At 40.1% G+C, this 24,411-nt stretch overlaps 2 protein-coding genes across 2 annotated transcripts; both read left to right on the top strand.

Annotated features, from left to right (window-relative positions):
* Positions 1 to 2,815: 2,815 nt before the first annotated feature.
* MAP1LC3C (microtubule associated protein 1 light chain 3 gamma) lies at positions 2,816 to 22,669 on the top strand. Its single transcript, XM_007182426.1, has 4 exons — positions 2,816 to 2,873; positions 2,980 to 3,035; positions 21,576 to 21,682; positions 22,450 to 22,669. The coding sequence occupies exons 1-4, from the start codon at positions 2,816 to 2,818 to the stop codon at positions 22,667 to 22,669; spliced, it is 441 nt and encodes a 146-aa protein (XP_007182488.1).
* Positions 22,670 to 23,311: 642 nt separating this feature from the next.
* Positions 23,312 to 23,680, top strand: LOC103001482 (signal recognition particle 14 kDa protein-like). Its single transcript, XM_028166592.2, has one exon. It carries the CDS (start codon positions 23,348 to 23,350, stop codon positions 23,678 to 23,680), a length of 333 nt encoding a protein of 110 aa, XP_028022393.1. The 5' UTR covers positions 23,312 to 23,347.
* Positions 23,681 to 24,411: the final 731 nt, after the last annotated feature.

The following is a 24,411-nucleotide window of genomic DNA, read 5'->3' as shown; positions in this document are numbered from 1 at the left end:
CTTTTTTCAGAAGAAATAATTGAGAAAATACAGGTAGTGATTAGCAAGCACAGTGTCAAACACAATAAGTGTGCTTCCTCCCTATTCCAAATGAAGGATAATAATGATGATGAAGACATTCGTGATGTTGATAAGCCAAGTCTGTTGTCCAGACTGACCTTGTCTTTTTCATAGACTGTGTTACCCCTCTGATCCTCAGGCTATTCATCAACCAAATGGTGAAAACATTAATTTATGCTTATTGAGTTATATGTATAAGCCATTGTTCTAAGTGTTTGCATATATTAACTAATTCATTTGATGCTTACAGTCCCACAAGGTAGATATTAGTTTTATTTTTATTTTATGCACAGGGTAACTGAAGCAGAGAAAGAGGTTTATCAATTGGCACAAGATCACACAGCTAGTAGGTGATAGATCCAGAGTTCAACCCCAAGTGGTATAACTCCCAGAGCACACTTTTCTTGTGGAATATTAAAATACAAAATTAATAAAGAACATAGGAGTTGCTTGGAATATAATCATTGTGGTAGAAAAAGTAGTGATTATGTTAGATGCCTCTCTATAGCTAGGGTCGTATGATTAATGTTCATCAATGGAAGGTGAATGAACACTCAATAGGTACCACCTTACGCACTTTAAGTCTGAGAAGGCTAAGTGTACGTGTGCCTTTTCCACCTATTTTTCTCATCTGACCTTGTGGAAACAAAGGACTTTGAGATGACAGAATTGCAAGTGTAAAGCAGCATGCGCACCTGAATTTCTTCTGGAACAGTGCCAGACGGGGAGCCTCCTACATGTACTGGACTGTAATGTGGGTGAGAATGAACCTTTTTATGTTTATCTATTAAATTTAGGGGTATATTTCTTAACTACATAGCCTATCCTAACTATAGAACCATTTAATGGTAATAATGATTACTTTTCTCAAATAAAATATAAGTAGCTATGAAAAGGAAAATATAATAAAGTTAATATGAAATATGTAGGATTCTTTCTTCTTGAGCAATAGAAAAGACATTTTGAAAGCCCAGAGCTTAAGGGATTGGTTAGATGATATTGGGTGGAGATGGGGAGGAAGGGGGAGTTCAAGAAAGGGAAGAAAAAATGGTCCCAAGGCAATCATGTCTTTGTGGAAGACTGTCAGACCATAACTGGATTCTAGCACCTCAAGTCATTGCCCCAACTTACTCCACTGGGCCTGTGTAGGGTCGGGGAAGGATGCTGTCCATGGAGGAGTGGCTCTAGGTTCTGGAGGCCTTCTAAGACACCCTTCTAACTACTGAGGCCAAGTTCCGTCTCCTCCCTCTGGACTAAAGGACTCAAAGTGAGTCCAGCAACTACTGTCCTAGTTTCCTAGGCAGAGAAAAGTGAAATTAAAAAAAAAAAAAACAGAGAAGTTTTTAAGTAGTTATGTAAAAAGCAGAATAACCTACTTTTCTTTCTGTCCCTCAACAAACCTGGAGAACGTTTGGTCACTTTTCTCTATGTCATCATTAGGCTGAAGAATTTTTAACGTCCACTGTCCTACATGGAATGGAACCAGGGATGACCCGTGAAGATCATGGTGCCTTCAGAGACCATGGAGAAGACCCAAATGGTCCTATTTATTCTCAGAACATGCATGGTTCTGAATAATACAGAGGGACTACTGTGCTCCTGGATGTGAGGTAAGGAGGTGGTCAGCATCAAATGGGGAAGCTGAATCACTAAAATCATAATTAATGCATAAAAGAAGCACGATGGTGTGGAACACCCTGGTCTGAGAACAAGGAGAACTGGGTCTGTCTCTGTCCATTTGACCCTAGGCCAGTGAGTCAATTTCCATGGATCTCAGTTCCATCGTCTTTTAAATGCAAGAACCTGAGTATGATAATAAGTGTTCTACACACATTCCTAGACCTACACACATTTACCTAGACCACGTAAAAAATATGACAAAATATGTTGGTAAGCTGCAGAGTACAATACTACTTTGATACACACCTGGATTTTAACTCTGGCTTTACATCTTTTTATCTGGACAAATTACTCAACGTTTCTGGAATACCTATTTCTTACTGTGAAAAATAGCAGCATAGGGACTTCCCTGGTGAAGCAGTGGTTGAGAATCTGCCTGCCAATGCAGGGGACACGGGTTCGAGCCCTGGTCTGGGAAGATCCCACATGCCGCAGAGCAGCTGGGCCCGTGAGCCACAATTACTGAGCCTGCACGTCTGGAGCCTGTGCTCCGCAACAAGAGAGGCCGCGATAGTGAGAGGCCCGTGCACCACGATGAAGAGTGGCCCCTGCTTGCCACAACTAGAGAAAGCCCTTGCACAGAAACGAAGACCCAACACAGACATAAAAATAAATAAATTAATTAATTAATTAAAAAAAAATAGCAGCGTATTTCAGGGTAAGGTGTATTGATCTTCAACTTGCTTCATTGCTATAGTAATAAAATGTCCTCACACAAGACTGTTTCTATCCATAACTCCTTAGCTCACAGGACCATTTATATTGAGGACCAATGCTCTACATTGTAAATCTTAATTTCTTTAGCAAAGACAAATTTTTAAATGGCAGGGAGCGAAGTGACTTTCTTTAACCAGAAGAAGGTGGCTGTTCCATTTCCATTCTCAGAACTGACCTGCTCCTGCCCAGGGAGGGGGAATGGGGAAAGGGAGGGTTGGAGAAGGCTGATGTCACACAGCCCTACATAAAAGCCTCCTTTGGGATCCTGCAGGCAGTTTGGAAGCAGCTGGAAGAATGAGTTAGGTCCTGGTTGTGAGATTTTTTTTTTAATCACACACAGACACAGCTGTTGAGCAAAATGCAGACTCCGCAGAAAAGCCCAAGCCTCAGACCTTTCAAGCAGAGAAAGAGCTTAGGTAAAGTTCTCAGAAGAGCTGGGTTTTGGCCCTTGAGACAGCGAGAGAAGAAGATACAGACTTCTGTTACATGCTGATGTGTTCATTTAATCTTAAATGTTCACAGCAACCAGAAGAGAGGAAGTTGCTGGAATCCGAGTGAAGTTCCCTGGCAAGATCCCGGTAAGACATTGAACTCCTCAGGAGACGCCTGTGATATCCTGTTCTTTGAGAAAACAAAACCCAGGGAGAGACCTTCAAGATGGCAGAAGAGTAAGACGTGGAGATCACCTTCCTCCCCACAAATACATCAGAAATACATCCACATGTGGAACAACTCCTACAGAACACCTACTGAATGCTGGCAGAAGACCTCAGACTTCCCAAAAGGCAAGAAACTCCCCACGTACCTGGGTAGGGCAAAAGAAAAAAGAAAAAACAGAGACGAAAGAATAGGGACGGGAACTGCACCAGTGGGAGGGAGCTGTGAAGGAGGAAGGGTTTCCACACACTAGGAAGCCCCTTCACGGGCAGAGACTGCGGGTGGAGTGGGGGGAAGCTTCAGAGCCATGGAGGAGAGCGCAGCCACAGAGGTGCGGAGGGCAAAGCGGAGAGACTCCCGCACAGAGGATCAGTGCCGAGCAGCACTCACCAGCCCGAGATTCTTGTCTGCTCACCCGCCAGGGCGGACAGGGACTGAGGCTCAGGCTTCATAAGTCAGATCCCAGGGAGAGGACTGGGATTGGCTGCGTGAACACAGCCTGAAGGGGACTATTGCACCACAGCTAGCCAGGAGGGAGTCCAGGAAAAAAGTCTGGAACTGCCTAAGAAGCAAGAGACCATTGTTTCGGGGTGCGCAAGGAGAGGGGATTCAGAGCACCGCCTAAATGAGCTCCAGAGACAGGCGTGAGCCGCCGCTATCAGTGCAGACCCCAGAGACGGGCATGAAATGCTAAGGCTGCTGCTGCAGCCACCAAGAAGCCTGTGTGCAAGCACAGGTCACTATCCACACCTCACAACCCAGGAGCCTGTGCAGCCCGCCACTGCCAGAGGCCCGTGATCCAGGGACAGCTTCTCCGGGAGAACACACAGTGCACCTCAGGCTATTGCAATGTCACGCCGGCCTCTGCCACTGCAGGCTCGCCCCGCATTCCGTACCCCTCCCACCCCCCGGCCTGAGCCAGAGCCCCCTAATCAGCTGCTACTTTAATCCCATCCTGTCTGAAGAAAGAACAGATGCCCTCAGGTGACCTACACGCAGAGGCAGGGCCAAATCCAAAGCTGAACCCCAGCAGCTGTGCGAACAAAGAAGAGAAAGGGAAATTTCTCCCAGCAGCCTCAGGAGCAGTGGATTAAATCTCCACAATCAACTTGATGTATCCAGCATCACTGGAACATCTGAATAGACAATGAATCATCCCAAAATTGAGATGGTGGACTTTGGGGACAACGATATATATTTTTTCCTTTTCTCTTTTTGTGAGTATGTGTATGCTTCTTTGTGTGGTTTTGTGTGTATAGCTTTGCTTTCACCATTTGTCCTAGGATGCTGTCTGTCTGTTTTTTGTTTTTTGTTTCTTTTAGTATAGTTTTTAGCGCTTGTTATCATTGGTGGATTTGTCTTTTGTTTTCTAAACGTCTTTATTGGAGTATAATTGCTTTACAATAGTGTGTTAGTTTCTGCTTTATAACAAAGTGAATCAGCTATACATATACATATATCCCCATATCCCTTCCCTTTTGCATCTCCCTCCCTCCCGCCCTTCTAGGTGGTCAAAAAGCACCGAGCTGATCTCCCTGTGCTGTGTGGCTTCTTCCCACTAGCTATCAATTTTACATTTGGTAGGGTAAATATGTCCATGCCACTCTCTCACTTTCTCCCAGCTTACCCATCCCCCTCCCTATATCCTCAAGTCCATTCTCTACATCTGTGTATTTATTCCTGTCCAGTCCCTAGGATCTTCAGAAAATTATTTATTTATTTACTTTTTAGATTCCATATATATGTGTTAGCATACGGTATTTGTTTTTCTCTTTCTGATTTACTTCACTCTGTATGACAGACTCTAGGTCCATCCACCTCACTACAAATAACTCATTTTTGTTTCTTTTTATGGTTGAGTAATATTCCATTGTATATATGTGCCACATCTTCTTTATCCATTCATCTGTCAATGAACACTGAGGTTGCTTCCATGTCCTGGCTATTGTAAATAGAGCTGCGGTGAACATTGTGGTACATGACTCTTTAAAATTATGGTTTTCTCAGAGCACATGCCCAGTAGTGGGATTGCTGGGTCGTATGGTAGTTCTATTTTTAGCTTTTTAAGGAAACTCCATACTGTTATACATAGTGGCTGATCAATTTACATTCCCACCAACAGTGCAAGAGGCTTCCCATTTCTCTACACCCTCTCCAGCATTTGTTGTTTGTAGATTTTCTGATGATGACATTATAACTGGTGTGCAGTGATACCTCATTATAGTTTTTTTTTTTTTTTTTAATTTATTTATTTATTTATGGCTGTGTTGGGTCTTCGTTTCCTGTGTGAGGGCTTTCTCTAATTGCGGCAAGTGGGGGCCACTCTTCATCGTGGTGCGCAGGCCTCTCACTATCGCAGCCTCTCTTGCTGCGGAGCACAGGCTCCAGACGCGCAGGCTCAGCAACTGTGGCTCATGGGCCTAGTCGCTCCGTGGCATATGGGATCTTCCCAGACCAAGGCTCAAACCCATGTCCCCTGCATTGGCAGGCAGATTCTCAACCACTGCGCCACCAGGGAAGCCCCTCATTATAGTTTTGATTTGCATTTCTCTATTGATTAGTGATGTTGAGCATCTTTTCATGTGTTTGTTGGCAATCTGTATATCTTCTTTGGAGAAATGTCTATTTATGTCTTCTGCCCATTTTGGATTGTGTTGTTTGTTTGTTTGTTTGTTTGTTTTGATATTGACCTGCATGAGCTGCTTGTAAATTTTGGAGATTAATCCTTTGTCAGTGGCTTCATTTGCAAATATATTCTTCCATTCTGAGGATTCTCTTTTAGTCTTGTTTATGGTCTCCTTTGCTGTGCAAAAGCTTTTAAGTTTGATTAGGTCCCATTTGTTTATTTTTGTTTTTATTTCCATTTTTCTAGGAGGTGGGTCAAAAAGGATCTTGCTATGATTTATGTCATAGAGTGTTCTGCCTATGTTTTCCTCTATGAGTTTTATAGTGTCTAGCCTTGACATTCAGGTCTCTAATCCACTTTGAGTTTATTTTTGTGTATGGTGTTAAGGAGTGTTCTAATTTCATTCTTTTACATGTAGCTGTCCAGTTTTCCCAGCACCACTTATTGAAGAGCCTTTTCTCCATTGTATATTCTTGCCTCCTTTATCAAAAATAAGGTGACCATATGTGCACAGGTTTATCTCTAGGCCTTCTATCCTGTTCCATTGATCTAAATTTCTGTTTTTGTGCCAGTACCATACTGTCTTGATTACTGTAGCTTTGTAGTATAGTCTGAAGTCCAGAAGCCTGATTCCTCCAGCTCCGTTTTTCTTTCTCAAGATTGCTTTGGCTTTTCGGGGTCTTTCGTGTTTCCCTACAAATTGTGAAATATTTTGTTCGAGTTCTCTGAAAAATGCCATTGGTAGTTTGATAGGAATTGCATTGAATCTGTAGATTGCTTTGGGTAGTAGAGTCTTTTTCACAATGTTGATTAATCCAATCCAAGAACATGGTATATCTCTCCATCTGTTGGTATCATCTTTAATTTCTTTCATCAGTCTTTTATAGTTTTCTGCATACAATTCTTTGTCTCCTTAGGTAGGTTTATTCCTAGGTATTTTACTCTTTTTGTTGCAGTGGTAAATGCGAGTGTTTCCTTAATTTCTCTTTCAGATTTTTCATCATTAGTGTATAAGAATGCAAGAGATTTCTGTGCATTAATTTTGTATCCTACTACTTTAACAAGTTCATTGATTAGCTCTAGTAGTTTTCTGGTAGCATCTTTAGGGTTCTCATTTCATCTTCAAACAGTGACAGCTTTACTTCTTTTCCGATTTGGATTCCTTTTATTTCTTTTTCTTCTCTGATTGCTGTGGCTAAAACTTCCAAAACTATGTTGAATAATAGTGGTGAGAATGCACAACCTTGTCTTCTCCCTGATCTTAGAGGAAATGGTTTCAGTTTTTCCCCATTGAGAATGATGTTGGCTGTGGGTTTGTTATGTATGGTCTTTATTATGTTGAGGTAAGTTCCCTCTATGCCTACATTCTGGAGGATTTTTATCATAAATGGGTGTTGAATTTTGTCAAAAGCTTTTTCTGCATCTATTGAAATGATCACATGGTTTTTATCCTTCAATTTGTTAATATAGTGTATCACATTGATTGATTTACATATATTGAAGAATCCTTACATTCCTGGGATAAACCCCAGTTGATCATGATGTATGATCCTTTTAATGTGCTGTTGGATTCTGTTTGCTAGTAGTTTGTTGAGGATCTTTGCATCTATGTTCATCAGTGATATTATCCTGTAGTTTTCTTTCTTCGTGACATCTTTGTCTGGTTTTGGTATCACAGTGATGGTGGCCTCGTAGAATGAGTTTGGGGGTGGTCCTCCCTCTGCTATATTTTGGAAGAGTTTGAGAAGGATAGGTGTTAGCACTTCTTTATGTTTGATAGAATTTGCCTATGAAGTCCTCTGGTCATGGGCTTTTGTTTGTTGGAAGATTTTTAAACACAGTCTCAATTTCAATGCTTCTGATTGGTCTGTTTATATTTTCTATTTCTTCCTGGTTCAGTCTCAGAAGGTTGTGCTTTTCTAAGAATTTGTCCATTTCTTCCAGGTTGTCCATTCTATTGACATATAGTTGCTTGTAGTAATCTCTTATGATCTTTGGATTTCTGCAGTGTCCGTTGTTACTTCTCCTTTTTCATTTCTAATTCTATTGATTTGAGTCTTCTCCCTTTTATTCTTGATGAGTCTGGCTAATGGTTTATCAATTTTGTTTATCTTCTCAAAGTACCAGCTTTTAGTGTTATTGATCTTAGCTATTGTTTCCTTCATTTCTTTTTCATTTATTTCTGATATGATCTTTATGGTTTCTTTCCTTATGCTAACTTTGGGTTTTTTGTTCCTCTTTCTCTAATTGCTTTAGGTGTAAGGTTAGGTTGTTTATTTGAGGTGTTTCTTGTTTCTTGAGGTAAGATTGTATTGCTATAAACTTCCCTCTTAGAACTGCTTTTGCTGCATCCTATATGTATTGGGTTGTTGTGTTTTCATTGTCATTTGTTTCTACGTATTTTTTGATTTCCTCTTTGATTTCTTCAGTGGTCTCTTGGTTATTCAATAGTGTATTCTTTAGCCTCCATGTATTTGTATTTCTTACAGATTTTTTCCTGTAATTGATATCTAGTCTCATAGCACTCTTGTTGGAAAATATACTTGATATGGTTTCAATTTTCTTAAATTTACCAAAGGTTGATTTGTGATCAACAAGATATGATCTATTCTGGAGAATGTTCCATGATCACTGGAGAAGAAAGTGTATCCTGTTGTTTTTGGATGGAATGTCCTATAAATATCAATTAAATCCATCTTGTTTAATGTGTCATTTAAAGCTTGTGTTTCTTTATTTATTTTCATTTTAGATGATCTGTCCATTGGTGAAAGTGGAGTGTTACAGTCCCCTACTATGATTGTGTTACTGTCGATTTCCCCTTATATGGCTGTTAGCATTTGCCTTATGTATTGAGGTGCTCCTTTGTTGGGTGCATTAATATTTACAATTGTTATATCTTCTTGGATTGATCTCTTGAACATTATGTAGCATAATACATCTTCTTTGTCTCTTGTAATAGTCTTTATTTTAAAGTCTATTTTATCTGATAGGAGAATTGCTACTCCAGCTTTCTTTTGATTTCCATTTGCATGGAATATCTTCTTCCATCCCCTCACTTTCAGTCTGTATGTGTCCCTAGGTCTAAACTGGGTCTCTTGTAGGCAGCATATATATGGGTCTTGTTTTTGTATCCATTCAACCAGTCTATGTCTTTTGGTTGGAGCATTTAATCCATTTACATTTAAGGTAATTATCAATATATATGTTCCTATTATCATTTTCTTAATTGTTTTGGGTTTGTTATTGTGGGTCTTTTCCTTCTCTTGTGTTTCCTGCCTAGAGAAGTTCCTTTAGATTTTGTTGTAATGCTGGTTTGGTGGTGCAAAATTTTCTTATCTTTTGCTTGTTTGTAAAGGTGTTAATTTCTCCATCAAATCTGAATGAGATCCTTGCTGGGTAGAGTAATCTTGGTTGTAGTTTCTCTCCTTTCATCACTTAAAATATGTCCTGCCACTCCCTTCTGGCTTGCAGAGTTTCACTGAAAAATCAGTTGTTAACCTTATGGGGATTCCCTTGTATGTTATTTCTTGTTTTTCACTTGCTGGTTTTAATAGTTTTTCATTGTATTTAATTTTTCATAATTTGATTAATATGTGTCTTGGTGTGTTTCTCCTTGGATTTATCCTGTATGGGACTCTCTGCACTTCCTGGACTTGATTAACTCTTTCCTTTCCCATATTAGGGAAGTTTTCAACTATAATCTCTTCAAATATCTTCTCAGTCCCTTTCTTTTTCTCTTCTTCTGGGACCCTTCTAATTCGAATGATGGTGCATTTAATGTTGTCCCAGAGGTCTCTGAGATGGTCCTCAATTCTTTTCATTCTTTTTTCTTTGTTCTGCTCTGTGGTAGTTATTTCCAATATTTTTTCTTCCAGGTCACTTATCCGTTCTTCTGCCTCAGTTATTCTGCTATTGATTCCTTCTAGAGAATTTTTAATTTCATTTATTGTGTTGTACATTGTTATTTGTTTGCTCTTTAGTTCTATGTCCTTGTTAAACTTTTTTTTGTATTTTCTCCATTCTATTTCCAAGGTTTTGAATCATGTTTACTATCATTACTTTGAATTCTTTTTCAGGTAGACTGCCTATTTCCTCTTCTTTTGTTTGGTCTGGTGCATTTTTACCTTGCTCCTTCATCTGCTGTATGTTTCTCTGTCTTCTCATTTTGCTTAACTTACTGTATTTGGGGTCTCCTTTTCACAGGCTACAGTTCATAGTTCCCATTGTTTTTGGTGTCTGCCCCTAGTGGCTAAGGTTGATTCAGTGGGTTGTGTAGGCTTCCTGGTGGAGGGGAGTGGTGACTGTGTTCTGGTAGGTGGGGCTGGGTCCTGTCTTTCTGGTGGGCTGGGCCACATCCAGCGGTGTGTTTTGGGGTGTCTGTGAACTTAGGATGATTTTACACAGCCTCTCTGCTAATGGGTGGTGTTGTATTCCTGTCTTTCTAGTTTTTTGGCATAGGGTTTCCAGCACTGTAACTTGCTGGTCATTGAGTGGTATTGGGGCTTAGCGTTGAGATGGCGGTCTCTGGGTGAGCTTTTGCCATTTGATATTACATGGAGTTGGGAGGACTCTGCTGGACAAATGTCCTGAACTCGGCTCTCCCACCTCAGAGACACAAGCCTGACACCAGGCTGGAGCATGAAGACCCTGTCAGCCACCCAGCTCAGAAGAAAAGGGACAAAAAAAGAAAGAAGGAAAGCAAAAACTAAAATAACATAAAATGAAGTTATTAAAATAAGAAGTATAAAAAACTTTTTTAAACAGAAAGAAAGAAGAGAGCAACCACACCACAAAGAAACCCACAAATGATATCAAGTGCTAAACACTATATTAAAAAAAAAAAAACTCGGACAGACAGAACCCTAGGACAAGTGGTAAAAGCAAAGCTATATAGACAAAATCACACAAAGAAGCATACATATACACACTCACACACACAAAAAGAAAATATATATGTATCTATATATAAAAAATGGGGAGAACAACCAAATCAATAAACAAATCTACCAATAATAATAAACTCTAAATACTAAGCTAAGATAAACATAAAACCAAAAACAAATTAGATACAGAAAGCAAACCCCAAGTCTACACTTTTTCCCAAAGTCCACTGACTCAATTTTGGGAAGATTCATTGTATATTCAGGTATTCCAGAGATGCTGCGTACATCAAGTTCATTGTGGAGATTTAATCTACTGATCCTGAGGCTGCTGGGAGAAATTTCTCTTTCCCTTATTTGTTTGCACAGCTCCTGGGGTTCAGCTTTGGATTTGGCCCTGCCTCTGCATGCAGGTCACCTGAGGGCGTCTGTTCTTTCTTCAGACAGTATGGGGTTAAAGTAGCAGCTGATTAGGGGGCTCTGGCACACTCAGGCCGGGGGGAGGGAGGGGTACGGAATGCGGGGCAAGCCTGCGGTGGTAGAGACCAACATGACATTGGAACAGCCTGAGGCACACCATGTGTTTTCCTGGGGAAGTTGTCCCTGGATCACGGGCCTCTGGCAGTGGCAGGCTGCACAGGCTCCCAGGAGGGGAGGTGTGGATAGTGACCTGTGCTTGCACATAGGCTTCTTGGTGGCTGCAGAAGCAACCTTAGCATCTAATGCTCTTCGCTGGTGTCCACACTGATAGCCGCGGCTCGCACCCATCTCTGGAGCACATTTAGGCAGTGCTCTGAATCCCCTCTCCTCGTGCACCCCAAAACAATGGTCTCTTGCCTCTTAGGCAGTTCCAGACTTTTTTCTGGACTCCCTCCCGGTTAGCTGTGGCTCACTATCCCCCTTCAGGCTGTGTTCACACAGCCAACCCCAGTCCTCTCCCTTGGATCTGACCTCCAAAGCCCGAGATTCAGCTCCCAGCCCCCACATGCCCTGGCGGGTGAGCAGACAAACCTCTTGGGCTAGTAAGTGCTGATCGGCAGTGATCCTCTGTGCGGGAACCTCTCTGCTCTGCCCTCTGCACCCCTGTTGCTGCTCTCTCCTCCATGGCTCTGAAGCTTCCACCCCACCACCCCCTGTCTCCACCAGTGAAGGGGCTTCCTAGTGTGTGGAAACTTGTTCTCCTTCACAGCTCCCTCTCAGAGGTTCAGATCCCCTCCCTATTCTTTTGCCTCTGTTTTTTCTTTTTTCTTTTGCCCTACCCAGGTACATGGGGAGTTTCTTGCCTTTTGGGAAGTCTGAGGTCTTCTGCCAGCATTTAGTAGGTGTTCTGTAGGAGTTGTTCCACATGTAGATGTATTTCTGATGTATTTGTAGGGAGGAAGGTGATCTCCACGTCTTACTCCTCCGCCATCTTGAAGGTCTCCTCGGTGGATTTGTTTTTTTGTTTGGTTGCTCTCTTCTTTCTTTCTTTCTTTTATTTATTACCTAAAAATTTTTTTAATAATTATTTTTATTTTAATAACTATTTTACTTTATTATTTTTCTTTCTTTCTTTCTCTTTTTCTCCCTTTTCTTCTGAGCTGTGTGGCTGACAAGGTCTTGGTGCTCTGGCCGGGTGTCAGGCCTGTGCCTCTGAGGTGGGAGAGCCTAGTTCAGGACATTGGTCCAGCAGAGACTTCCTGGCTCTAAGTAATATCAAATGGGGAAAGCTCTCCCAGAGATCTCCATCTCAATGCTAAGACCTAGCTCCACTCAGTGACCAGCAAGCTACAGTGCTGGACACCCTATGCTAAACAGCTAGCAAAACAGGAACACAACCCCTTCCATTAGAAGAAAGGCTGCCTAAAATCATAATAAGATCACAGACACCCCAACACACACCACCAGACACTGTCCTGCCCACCAGAAAGACAAGATCCAGCCTTACCCAACACAGGCACTAGTCCCCTCCACCAGGAAGCCTACACAACCCACTGAACCAACCTTAAACACTAGGGGCATACAGCAAAAACAATGGTAACTACGAACCTGCAGCCTGTGAAAAAGAGACACGAAACAGAGTAAGTTAAGCAAAGTGAGAAGAAAGAAACACACAGGAGATGAAGGAGCAAGGTAAAACCCAGCAGGCCAAACAAATGGAGAGGAAATAGGCAGTCTACCTGAAAACGAATTCAGAGTAATGATAGTAAAGACGATCCAAAATCTTAGAAATAGAATGGAGAAAATACAAGAAATGTTTAACAAGGACCTAGAAGAACTAAACAGCAAACAGAAATGATGAACAACACAATAAATGAAATTAAAAATTCTCTAGAAGGAATCAATAGCAGAATAAATGAGGCAGAAGAATGGATAAGTGACCTGGAAGATGAAATAGTGGAAATAACTGCTGCCTAGCAGAATAAAGAAAAAAAATGAAAAGGATTGAGAACAGTCTCAGAGACCTCTGGGACAACATTAAACTAACCAACTTTCTAATTATAAGGGTCCCAGTAGAAGAAGAGAAAAAGAAAGGGACGGAGAAAATATTTGAAGAGATTATAGTTGAAAACTTCCCTAATATGGGAAAGAGTCAATCAAGTCCAGTAAGCGCAGAGAGCACATATAGGGTAAATCCAAGGAGAAACACACCAAGACACATATTAATCAAACTATCAAAAATTAAATACAAAGAACAAATATTAAAAGCAGAAAGGGAAAAATGACAACATAAAAGGGAACTTCCATAAGGGTAACAGCTGATTTCTCAGCAGAAATTCTACAAGCCAGAAGGGAGTAGCATGATATACTTAATGCAATGAACAGGAAGAACCTACAACCAAGATTACTCTACCCAGCAAGGATCTCATTCAGATTCAATGGAGAAATCAAAAGCTTTACAGACCAGCAAAAGCTAAGTGAATTCAGCACCACCAAACCAACTCTACAACAAATGCTAAAGGAACTTCTCTAAGTAGGAAATACAAGAGAAGAAAAGGACCTACAAAAACAAGCCCAAAACAATTAAGAAAATGGTAATAGGAACATACATATCGATAATTACCTTAAACGTGAATGGACTAAATGCTCCAACCAAAAGACACGAGCTTGCTGAATGGATACAAAAACAGGACCCATATATATTCTGTCTACAAGACACCCACTTCAGACCTAGGGACACATACAGACTGAAAGTGATGAGATGGAAAAAGATATTCCATGCAAATGGTAATCAAAAGAAAGCTGGAGTAGCAATACTCATATCAGATAAAATAGACTTTAAAATAAAGACTGTTACAAGAGACAAGGAACGACACTACATAATGATCAAGGGATCAATCCAAGAAGAAGATATAACAATTATAAATATATATGCACCCAACATAGGAGCACCTCAATACATTAGACAAATGCTAACAACTATAAAAGAGGAAATCAACAGTAACATAGTGAGAGTGGGGGACTTTAACACCTCACTGACACCAATGGACAGATCATCCAAAATGAAAATAAATAAGGAAACAGAAGCTTTAAATGACACAATACACCAGATAGATTTAATTGATATTTATAGGAGATTCCATCCAAAAACAGCAGATTACACTTTCTTCTCAAGTGCTCATGGAACATTCTCCAGGATAGAACACATCTTGGGTCACAAATCAAGCCTCAGTAAATTTAAGAAAATTGAAATCATATCAAGCATCTTTTCTGACCACAATGCTGTGAGATTAGAAATGAATTACACGGAAAAAAACGTAAAAAACACAAAGACATGGAGGCTAAACAATACGTTACTAAATAACCAAGAGATCACTGAAGAAATCAAAAAGGAAATCAAAAAATAGCTAGAGACAAATGACAATGAAAACACGATGATCCAAAACCTATGGGGTGCAGCAAAAGCAGTTCTAAGAGGGAAGTTTACAGCTATACAAGCCTACCTCAAGAAACAAGAAAAATCTCAAATAAACAATCTAACATTACACCTAAAGGAACTAGAGAAATAAAAACAAACAAAACCCAAAGTTAGCAGAAAGAAAGAAATCATAAAGATCAGAGCAGAAATAAATAGAAACAAAGAAAACAATAGCAAAGGTCAATAAAACTAAAAACTGGTTCTTTGAGAAGATAAACAAAATTGATAAACCATTAGCCAGACTCATCAAGAAGAAGAGAGAGGACTCAAATCAATAAAATTAGAAATGAAAATGAAGTTACCACAGACACCGCAGAACTACAAGGCATCCTAAGAGACTACTACATGCAACTCTATGCCAATAAAAAGGATAACCTGGAAGAAATGGACAAATTCTTAGAAAGGTATAACCTTTCAAGACTGAACCAGGAAGAAACAGAAAATATGAACAGACCAATCACAAGCAATGAAATTGAAACTGTGATTAAAAATCTTCCAACAAACAAAAGTCCAGGACCAGATGGCTTCACAGGTGAATTCTATCAAACATTTAGAGAAGAGCTAACACACATTCTTCTCAAACTCTTCCAAAAAATTGCAGAGGAAGGAACACTCCCAAACCTATTCTATGAGGCCACCATCACCCTGATACCAAAACCAGAAAAAATATCACACAAAAAGAATATTACCGGCCAGTGTCACTGATGAATATAGACCCAAAAAACCTTGACAAAAACTAGCAAACCAAATCCAACAACACATTAAAAGGATCATACACCATGATCAAGTAGCGCCTATCCCAGGGATGCAAGGATTCTTCAATATATGCAAATCAATCAATGTGATACACCATATTAACAAATTGAAGAATAAAATCCATATGATCATCTCAGTAGATGCAGAAAACGCTTCTGACAAAAGTCAATACCCATTTATGATAAAAACTCTCCAGAAAGTGGGCATAGTGGGAACCTACCTCAACATAATAAAGGCCATATACGACAAACCAACAGCAAACATCATTCTCAATGGAGAAAAACTGAAAGCATTTCCTCTAAGATCAGGAAGAAAACAAGGATGTCCACTCTCACCACTAGTATTCCACATAGTTTTGGAAGTCCTAGCCATGGCAATCAGAGAAGAAAAAGAAATAAAAAGAATACAAATTGGAAAAGAAAAAGTGAAACTGTCACTGTTTGCAGATGACATGATACTATACATAGAGAATCCTAAAGATGCCACCAGAAAACTACCAGAGTTAATCAATGAATTTGGTAAAGTTGCAGGATACAAAATTAGTGCACAGAAATCTCTTGCATTCCTATACACTAATGATGAAAAATCTGAAAGAGAAATTAAGGAAACACTCCCATTTACCATTGCAACAAAAAGAATAAAACACCTAGGAATAAACCTACCTAAGGAGACAAAAGACCTGTATGCAGAAAACTATAAGACACTGATGAAAGAAATTAAAGATGATACCAACAGATGGAGAGACATACCATGTTCTTGTGTCGGGAACCAGCTGCAAGCTGACACAGTCCTAGCAGCTTAAAGCATGGCAAAGTCCTGCTTAATTCCTGACAGGACCTGAAAGAGTTATTAGAGAAGATATGAGTCTTGGCCCGTGAGGTTGCTTGCGGTTTCTCTAACTATAGTTTGTCTTTGGCATATTTTGGTAATCACAGTCTGTTCTCACGCATGTTAATATTCTGGTTTGCAGAATGTTTTGTACTATAACTTCAACATTAAGGAAATACTGTCTGATGATTCTGTCTTGTGATTTTAACAAAAACATGTATTGCCTACTACAATCTATAAAAAGAGTTTTGATGGGAAATAAAGGTGTGTGTGCTTATACACCACCCTCCTGACCCCGTCTCTTCTTAATCCCCTCACCTGCTCTCAGGACTTGTTCCTCAGTCTAACAGTGACTGACATTCTTGGATTGGAAGAATCAATATTGTGAAAATGACTATACTACCCAAAGCAATCTACAGATTCAATGCAATCCCTATCAAATTACCAATGACATTTTTTACGTAACTAGAACAAAAAATCTTAAAACTTTTATGGAGACACAAAAGACCCTGAATAGCCAAAGCAGTCTTGAGGGAAAAAAAGGGAGCTGGAGGAATCAGACTCCCTGACTTCAGACTCTACTACAAAGGTACAGTAACCAAGACAATATGGTACTGGCACAAAAACAGAAACATAGATCAATGGAAAAAGATAGAAAGCCCGGAGATAAACCTACGCACCTAGGGTCAACTAATCTATGACAAAGGAGGCAAGGATATACAATGGAGAAAAGACAGTCTCTTCAATAAGTGATGCTGGGAAAACTGGACAGCTACATGTAAAAGAATGAAATTAGATCACTCCCTAACACCATACATAAAAATAAATTCAAAATGGATTAGTGACCTAAATGTAAGACCGGACTCTATAAAACTCTTAGAGGAAAACATAGGAAGAACACTCTTTCACATAAATCACAGCAGGATCTTTTTTGATCCACCTCCTAGAGTAATGGAAATAAAGACAAAAATAAACAAATGGGACCTAATGAAACTTCAAAGCTTTTGCACAACAAAGGAAACCATAAACCAGATGAAAAGACAGCCCTCAGAATGGGAGAAAATATTTGCAAATGCATCAATGGACAAAGGATTAATCTCCAAAATATATAAACATCTCATGCAGCTCAATATTAAAAAAAAAACTCAATCCAAAAATGGGCAGAAGACCTAAATAGATATTTCTCCAAAGAAGACATACAGATGGCCAAGAAGCACATGAAAAGCTGCTCAACATCACTAATTATTAGAGAAATGCAAATCAAAACTACAATGAGGTATCACCTCACACCAGTTAGAATGGGCATCATCAGAAAATCTACAAACAACAAATGCTGGAGAGGGTGTGGAGAAAAGGGAACCCTCTTGCACTGTTGGTGGGAATGTAAATTGATACAGCCACTATGGAGAACAGTATGGAGGTTCCTTAAAAAACTAAAAATAGAATTACCATATGATTCGGCAATCCCCCTACTGGGCATATACCCAGAGAAAACCATAATTCAAAAAGACACATGCACCCCAATGTTCATTGCAGCACTATTTACAACAGCCAGGTCATAGAAGCAACTTTAATGCCCATCGACAGACAAATGGATAAAGAAGATGTGGTACATATATACAATGGAATATTACTCAGCCATAAAAAGGAACAAAATTGGGTCATTTGTAGAGACGTGGATGGATCTAGAGACTGTCATACAGAGTGAAGTAAGTCAGAAAGAGAAAAACAAATATCGTATATTAACGCATATATGTGGAACCTAGAAAAATGGTACAGATGAACTGGTTTGCAGGGCAGAAATTGAGACACAGATGTAGAGAACAAACGTATGGACACCAAAGGGGGAAAGCCTCGGGGGTGGGTGGTGAGGGTGGTGGTGTGATGAATTGGGCGATTGGGATTGACATGTATACACTGATGTGTATAAAATTGATGACTAATAAGAACCTGCTGTATATAAAAAAAAAATACAAAGGATCATGAGAGATTGCTACAAGCAACTATATACCAATAAAATGAACAACCTGGAAGAAATGGACAAATTCTTAGAAAAGCACAACCTTCCAAGACTGAACCAGGAAGAAATAGAAAATATAAACAGACCAATCACAAGTACTGATATTGAGACTGTGATTAAAAATCTTCCAAAAAACAAAAGCCCAGGATAGGATGGCTTCACAGGCGAATTCTATCAAACATTTAGAGAAGAGCTAACACCTATCCTTCTCAAACTATTCCAAAATATAGCAGAGGGAAGACCACTCCAAACTCATTATATGAGGCCACCATCACCCTGATACCAAAACCAGACAAAAATGTCACAAAGAAAGAACATACACGCCAATATCACTGATGAACATAGATGCAAGAATCCTCAACAAAATACTAGCAAACAGAATCCAACAGCACATTAAAAGGATCATACACCATGATCAAGTGGGGTTTATCCCAGGAATGCAAGGATTCTTCAATATACGCAAATCAATCAATGTGATACACCATATTATCAAATTGAAGGATAAAAACCATATGATCATCTCAGTAGATGCAGAAAAAGCTTTTGACAAAATTCAACACCCATTTATGATAAAAACCCTTCAGAAAATAGGCATAGAGGGAACTTACCTCAATGTAATAAAGGTCATATATGACAAACCCACAGCCAACATTATCCTCAAGGATGAAAAACTTAACCATTTCCACTAAGATCAGAAACAAGACAAGGTTGCCCACTCTCACCACTATTATTCAACATTGTTTTGGAAGTTTTAGCCACAGCAATCAGAGAAGAAAAAGAAATAAAAGGAATCCAAATTGGAAAAGAAGAAGTAAAGCTGTCACTGTTTGCAGATGACATGATACTATACGTAGAGAACCCTAAAGATGCTACCAGAAAACTACTAGAGCTAATCAATGAATTTGGTAAAGTAGCAGGATACAAAATTAATGCACGGAAGTCTCTTGCATTCCTATACACTAATGATGAAAAATCTGAAAGAGAAATTAAGGAAACACTCCCATTTACCATTGCAACAAAAAGAATAAAATACCTAGGAGACAAAACCTAGGTTTATCTCCTTAGGAGATGAACCTACCTAAGGAGACAAAAGACCTGTATGCAGAAAACTATAAAACACTGATGAAAGAAATTAAAGATGATACAAACAAATGGAGAGATATACCATGTTCTTGGAATGGAAGAATCAACATTGTGAAAATGACTATACTACCCAAAGCAATCTAAAGATTCAGTGCAATCCCTATCAAACTACCAATGGCTTTTTTCACAGAAGTAGAACAAAAAAATTCAGAATTTGTATGGAAACACAAAAGACCTCGAATAGCCAAAGCAATCATGAGAAAGAAAAATGGAGCTGGAGGAATCAGGCACCCTGACTTCAGACTATACTACAAAGCTACAGTAATCAAGACAATATGGTACTGGCACAAAAACAGAAATATAGATCAATGGAACAGGATAGAGAACCCAGAGATAAACCCACGCACATATGGTCACCTTATTTTTGATAAAGGAGGCAAGAATATACGGTGGAGAAAAGACAGCCTCTTCAATAAGTGGTGCTGGGAAAACTGGATAGCTACATGTAAAAGAATGAAATTAGAACACTCCTTAACATCATACACAAAAATAAACTCAAAATGGATTAAAGACCTAAATGTAAGGCCAGACATTATAAAACTCTTAGAGGAAAACATAGGCAGAACACTCTATGACATAAATTACAGCAACATCCTTTTTGACCCACCTCCTAGAGAAATGGAAATAAAAACAAAAATAAACAAATGGGACCTAATCAAACTTAAAAGCTTTTGCACAGCAAAGGAGACCATAAACAAGACCAAAAGACAACCCTCAGAATGGGAGAATATATTTGCAAATGAAGCCACTGACAAAGGATTAATCTCCAAAATTTACAAGCAGCTCATGCTGCTCAGTATCAAAAAACAAACAATGCAATGAAAAAATGGGCAGAAGACCTAAATAGACATTTCTGCAAAGAAGGTATACAGATTGCCAACAAACACATGAACGGATGCTCAACATCACTAATCATTAGAGAAATGAAAATCAAAACTACAATGAGGTATCACTTCACACCAGTCAGAATAGCCATCATCAGAAAATCTACAAATGATAAATGCTGGAGAGGGTGTGGAGATAATGGAACCCGCTTGCACTGTTGGTGGGTATGTAAATTGATACAGCCATTATGGAGAACATTATGGTGGTTACTTAAAGAACTAAAAATAGAACTACCATCCGATCCAGCAATCCCACTACTGGGCATATACCCTGAGAAAACCATAATTCAAAAAGAGTTCACTGCATGTTCATGCAGTTCCATGTTCACTGCAGCTCTATTTACAATAACCAAGATATGGAAGCAACCTAAGTGTCCATTGACAGATGAATGGATAAAGAGGATGTGACTCCTATATACAATGGAATATTACTCAGCCATAAAAAGAAATGAAACTGAGTTATTCGTAGTGAGGTAGATGGACCTAGAGTCTGTCATACAGAGTGAAGTAAGTCAGAAAGAGAAAAACAAATACCGTATGCTAACACATATATATGGAATCTAAAAAAATAAAATGGTTCTGAAGAACATGGGGGCAAGACAGGAATAAAGACGAAGGTGTAGAGATTGGACTTGAGGACACGGGGTGTGGGAAGGGTAAGACGGGACGAAGTGAGAGAGTGGCATGGACTTATATATACTACCAAATGTACAATAGATAGCTAGTCAGAAGCAACTGCATAGCACAGGGAGATCAGCTCAGTGCTTTGTGACCACCTAGCGGGGTGGGATCGGGAGGGTGGGAGGGAGATGCAAGAGGGAGGAGATATGGGGATATATGTATATGTATAGCTGATTCACTTTGTTATAAATCAGAAACTAACACACCATTGTAAAGCAATTATACTTCAATAAAGATGTTTAAAAAAAAGATGTGTTACATATACACAATGGAATATTACACAGCCATAAAAGGAATGAAATTGGGTCATTTGTAGAGACTTGGATGTATCTAGAGACTGTCATACAGAGTGAAGTAAGTCAGAAAGAGAAAATCAAATATCATATATTAACGCATATATGTGGAACCAGAAAAATGGTACAGATGAACTGGTTAGCCGGGCAGAAATAGAGACACAGATGTAGAGAACAAATGTATGGACACCAAGGGGGGAAAGTGGCGGGGTGGGGGGGGTTGGTGGTGGTGGGAGATTGAAATTGACATGTATAAATTGATGTGTATAAAATGGATGACTAATAAGAACCTGCTGTATAAAAAAATAAATAAAATTAAATTAAAAATTAAAAAAAAAAATAACCCAGCCAATGACCTCCTTCTCTCTATTCCAAGTTCCTAAGATGTAGAGAATGGAGGCGTATTCTTTGGCTGTTTCTTCAGAAGAGATTAAGATCGAAACTCTTGACAGGTGATAGTGGAGCGCTACCCCAGGGAGATGCTCCTGCCGTCACTGGACAAGACCAAGTTCCTAGTCACACAGGAGCTGACCATGACCCAGTTCCTCAGTGTCATCCGGTAGGTAACAAAGTGCTCACGGGGGTGTGTGCTGAGTGGCCCTTGGCTTTTTGGAACAATGAGAGATGGGATATGGCAGAGAGACAAGGAGAAGGATTTGTGCTTCACCTTTTCTCTTCAACTCTGCCTTTAAAAAGGATGATCTCATGAGTAACCAATTTTGAAAAGATGTCAAGTACCTTGCTACAACACTAAAATAAGTGAGAGCTCCCAATGTTGATGTACCAGCTATATTTTCTTTTGCTTCAACATTTTAGTGGTACTGTGTTTTAATTTCTGTCTTCAAATTTCTCTAAGAAGTTTTCAAAGGAATCTTTGGAAACTGGTCCAAAGCCCTCTGTTTTCAGGATTTTAAAAGCCCAGTGACAGCATTTTACCTCTAAATATTTTCCCCTTTGTGGCAGGGCTTTGGATTATCCAGTGTTGGTTAACCACGTTCTGAAACTATTTCCTCTCCCACCCACAACATAAATTTAGCCCCTCCTAGCTGAGACTGGGGGTGTACTGGCTGTGCCTCTATTGTATGGTTGGGGGGTGGTTAGATAGGGCTAACCATTACCAACAGATTCAGCTTGCTCTGCTATCAAAACAATCTAAAGTTTGAGGATGACTGTACTAGAGTGGGGAGGTGGGGGCATCTTGGGTCGAGATGGCCAGACACTAGCCAAACAGAGGTAAGAAAGGCTGTGGATCAGGGGTCATTCCCTTCCAGGTTAACTTTTTCCCTTCCTGCCCCCCTCCCACACACACCCTCTTCCCCAACCCAGGAGCCGCATGGTCCTAGGGGCCACTGAAGCCTTTTACTTGCTGGTGAACAACAGGAGCTTCAGAAGTATGAATGTGACCATGGCAGAGATCTACAGGGACTATAAGGATGAGGATGGCTTTGTGTACATGACCTATGCCTCCAAGATGTTTGGCTGCTTGGGGTCAGCAGCCCCCAAGGATGGGAGCAGCCTTGGGGGCAGGCCCTGCTATCCTCTATAACACGTATCCTCTAACCAATGCATTCACCAATGCAGAGACACAGACTTCTTTCTGTGTGTGCAGTGATGGTCCAGGGGGCAAGGCCGCCCTGCAGTGATCAGCACCAGCCATGACAGTGAGGCAAGGCCTGCCCTGTTTCCTTTTTGTGCTCGTAGTCTTTGGTGGCTCTTGAGAATTTTGTAAATAGTAAGTCTTTTCTAAGTGGTTAACTTGTGCAATGTGATGGGGAGGTATTTTAAGCGTCTCCTCTGGTGGAAACCAGGCTAGAGGCCCTTGAGGGGTTTGATCTCCCTGTTGTGGGCAGGAGTCACGTGTATGCTCGGGCATGGAGAACCTGAGATGTGTGGATAGTCTCCGTGGAGCCTAATGCAACCAGTGTGAACTGCCTCATGGTGGGAGGGGGGAGGGCATGGGCGCAGAGGGGAAGTGGTCTTATCTGTGTCATTAAAGAGATTATTGTTATTTCCACAGCATTCACTTGACTTGGTTATTTCCCCTTATATTCTTTTAGTCTGTCCATGCCACACAGATTTATGCCAGAGTTGTTACTGCTCAGTTTCAAATAATTTAGATGATTAGTTTTCCTTGCAATAGAATTTTTAAAATAATGACTTGTGTTTAAATCCTTGTTATGGGGCTTGGGGCTTATGCTGATGGAGCGGAGGCAGCAGGGTCAGGATGGTGCTGCTGGAGAGTGAGCAGTTCCTGACGGAGCTGACCAGGCTCTTCCAGAAGTGCCGGTTGTCGGGCAGCGTGTGCATCACCCTGAAGAAGTATGATGGTCGAACTAAACCCATTCCAAGGAAGGGTTCTGTGGAGGGCTTTGAGCCCTCAGAAAACAAGTGTCTGTTAAGAGCTACTGATGGGAAAAAGAAGATCAGCACTGTGGTGAGCTCCAAAGAAGTGAATACGTTTCAGATGGCTTGTTCAAACCTATTGAGAGCTAACATGGATGGGCTGGAGAAGAGGGACAAAAAGAGCCAGAGTAAGAAGAACAAAGCAGGGCAGTGAAGGGCACCAGATTTCCCACCCTCACCAGCTAACCACTGAATTGCTATTTTTCCTTGGGTTTTTACTTTTGGCCACAAAGCTGGGTTTCTGATTCCCCTACAGTAACTGTTTTCATGTGAGATTAGGGTCATTTTTGGATGGAAGAAGGGCTGTAGCGCTTACAGGGTAGTTACAAGAAGCCAGTTTAATTTAGGTCTGGCTAAGTGGTCTGTGTTGTGTGGTTGTAAGTTTCTGAATAATAGTTTACAGTCTCTGTAGCCGTCTGTGAAGAGCACTGTATCATTAAACCAGTATTTATCAGCACTGACCATATTTTATTCCTTTTCCCACCCCATAAAAAGTTTCTGGCAATAGCTCCTCATTCTGGAATGATGTGATTATGAACAGGCTTTAAGCCCTGTCTTACGGGTTACTGGAATTGAAACCTGACAATTTTATAAAAAGTTGTGTTATTTCATGGGTATTTTTCCCAACTTGCTGTATAGTTTTATCATCATAGTTCCTTTAGCAAATTTGAATGAGTTCTCATAGCCAAATGAGAGTTTGCTTAACCAAACTAAGGATAAGCCTATTACAAAATCATCAAGAATAAAGATCCCAAGTTAATGATGATAAAAAAAACCCTTATTATGGGCCAGGCATTGTTCAATGCACTCTACATGTATTAAGTCCTCAGAATCATTTTATCTGTTAAGTATTATTACTCCCATTTTAAGGATGAGGAAATTGGG

The sequence above is a fragment of the Balaenoptera acutorostrata genome, chromosome 1 (assembly GCF_949987535.1).
Source record: "Balaenoptera acutorostrata chromosome 1, mBalAcu1.1, whole genome shotgun sequence".
Classification (NCBI taxonomy): domain Eukaryota; kingdom Metazoa; phylum Chordata; class Mammalia; order Artiodactyla; family Balaenopteridae; genus Balaenoptera; species Balaenoptera acutorostrata.
This window is presented reverse-complemented; position numbering and strand designations above follow the sequence as displayed.

Bases quoted from the DNA above. Each gene is read 5' to 3' on its own strand.
- MAP1LC3C (XM_007182426.1), top strand. From the start codon at position 2,816: ATGCAGACTCCGCAGAAAAGCCCAAGCCTCAGACCTTTCAAGCAGAGA. The intron at 2,874-2,979 runs GTAAAGTTCTCA...AAATGTTCACAG, and splicing joins CAAGCAGAGAAAGAGCTTAG to CAACCAGAAGAGAGGAAGTT. The intron at 21,683-22,449 runs GTAGGTAACAAA...TCCCCAACCCAG, and splicing joins CAGTTCCTCAGTGTCATCCG to GAGCCGCATGGTCCTAGGGG.
- LOC103001482 (XM_028166592.2), top strand. From the start codon at position 23,348: ATGGTGCTGCTGGAGAGTGAGCAGTTCCTGACGGAGCTGACCAGGCTC.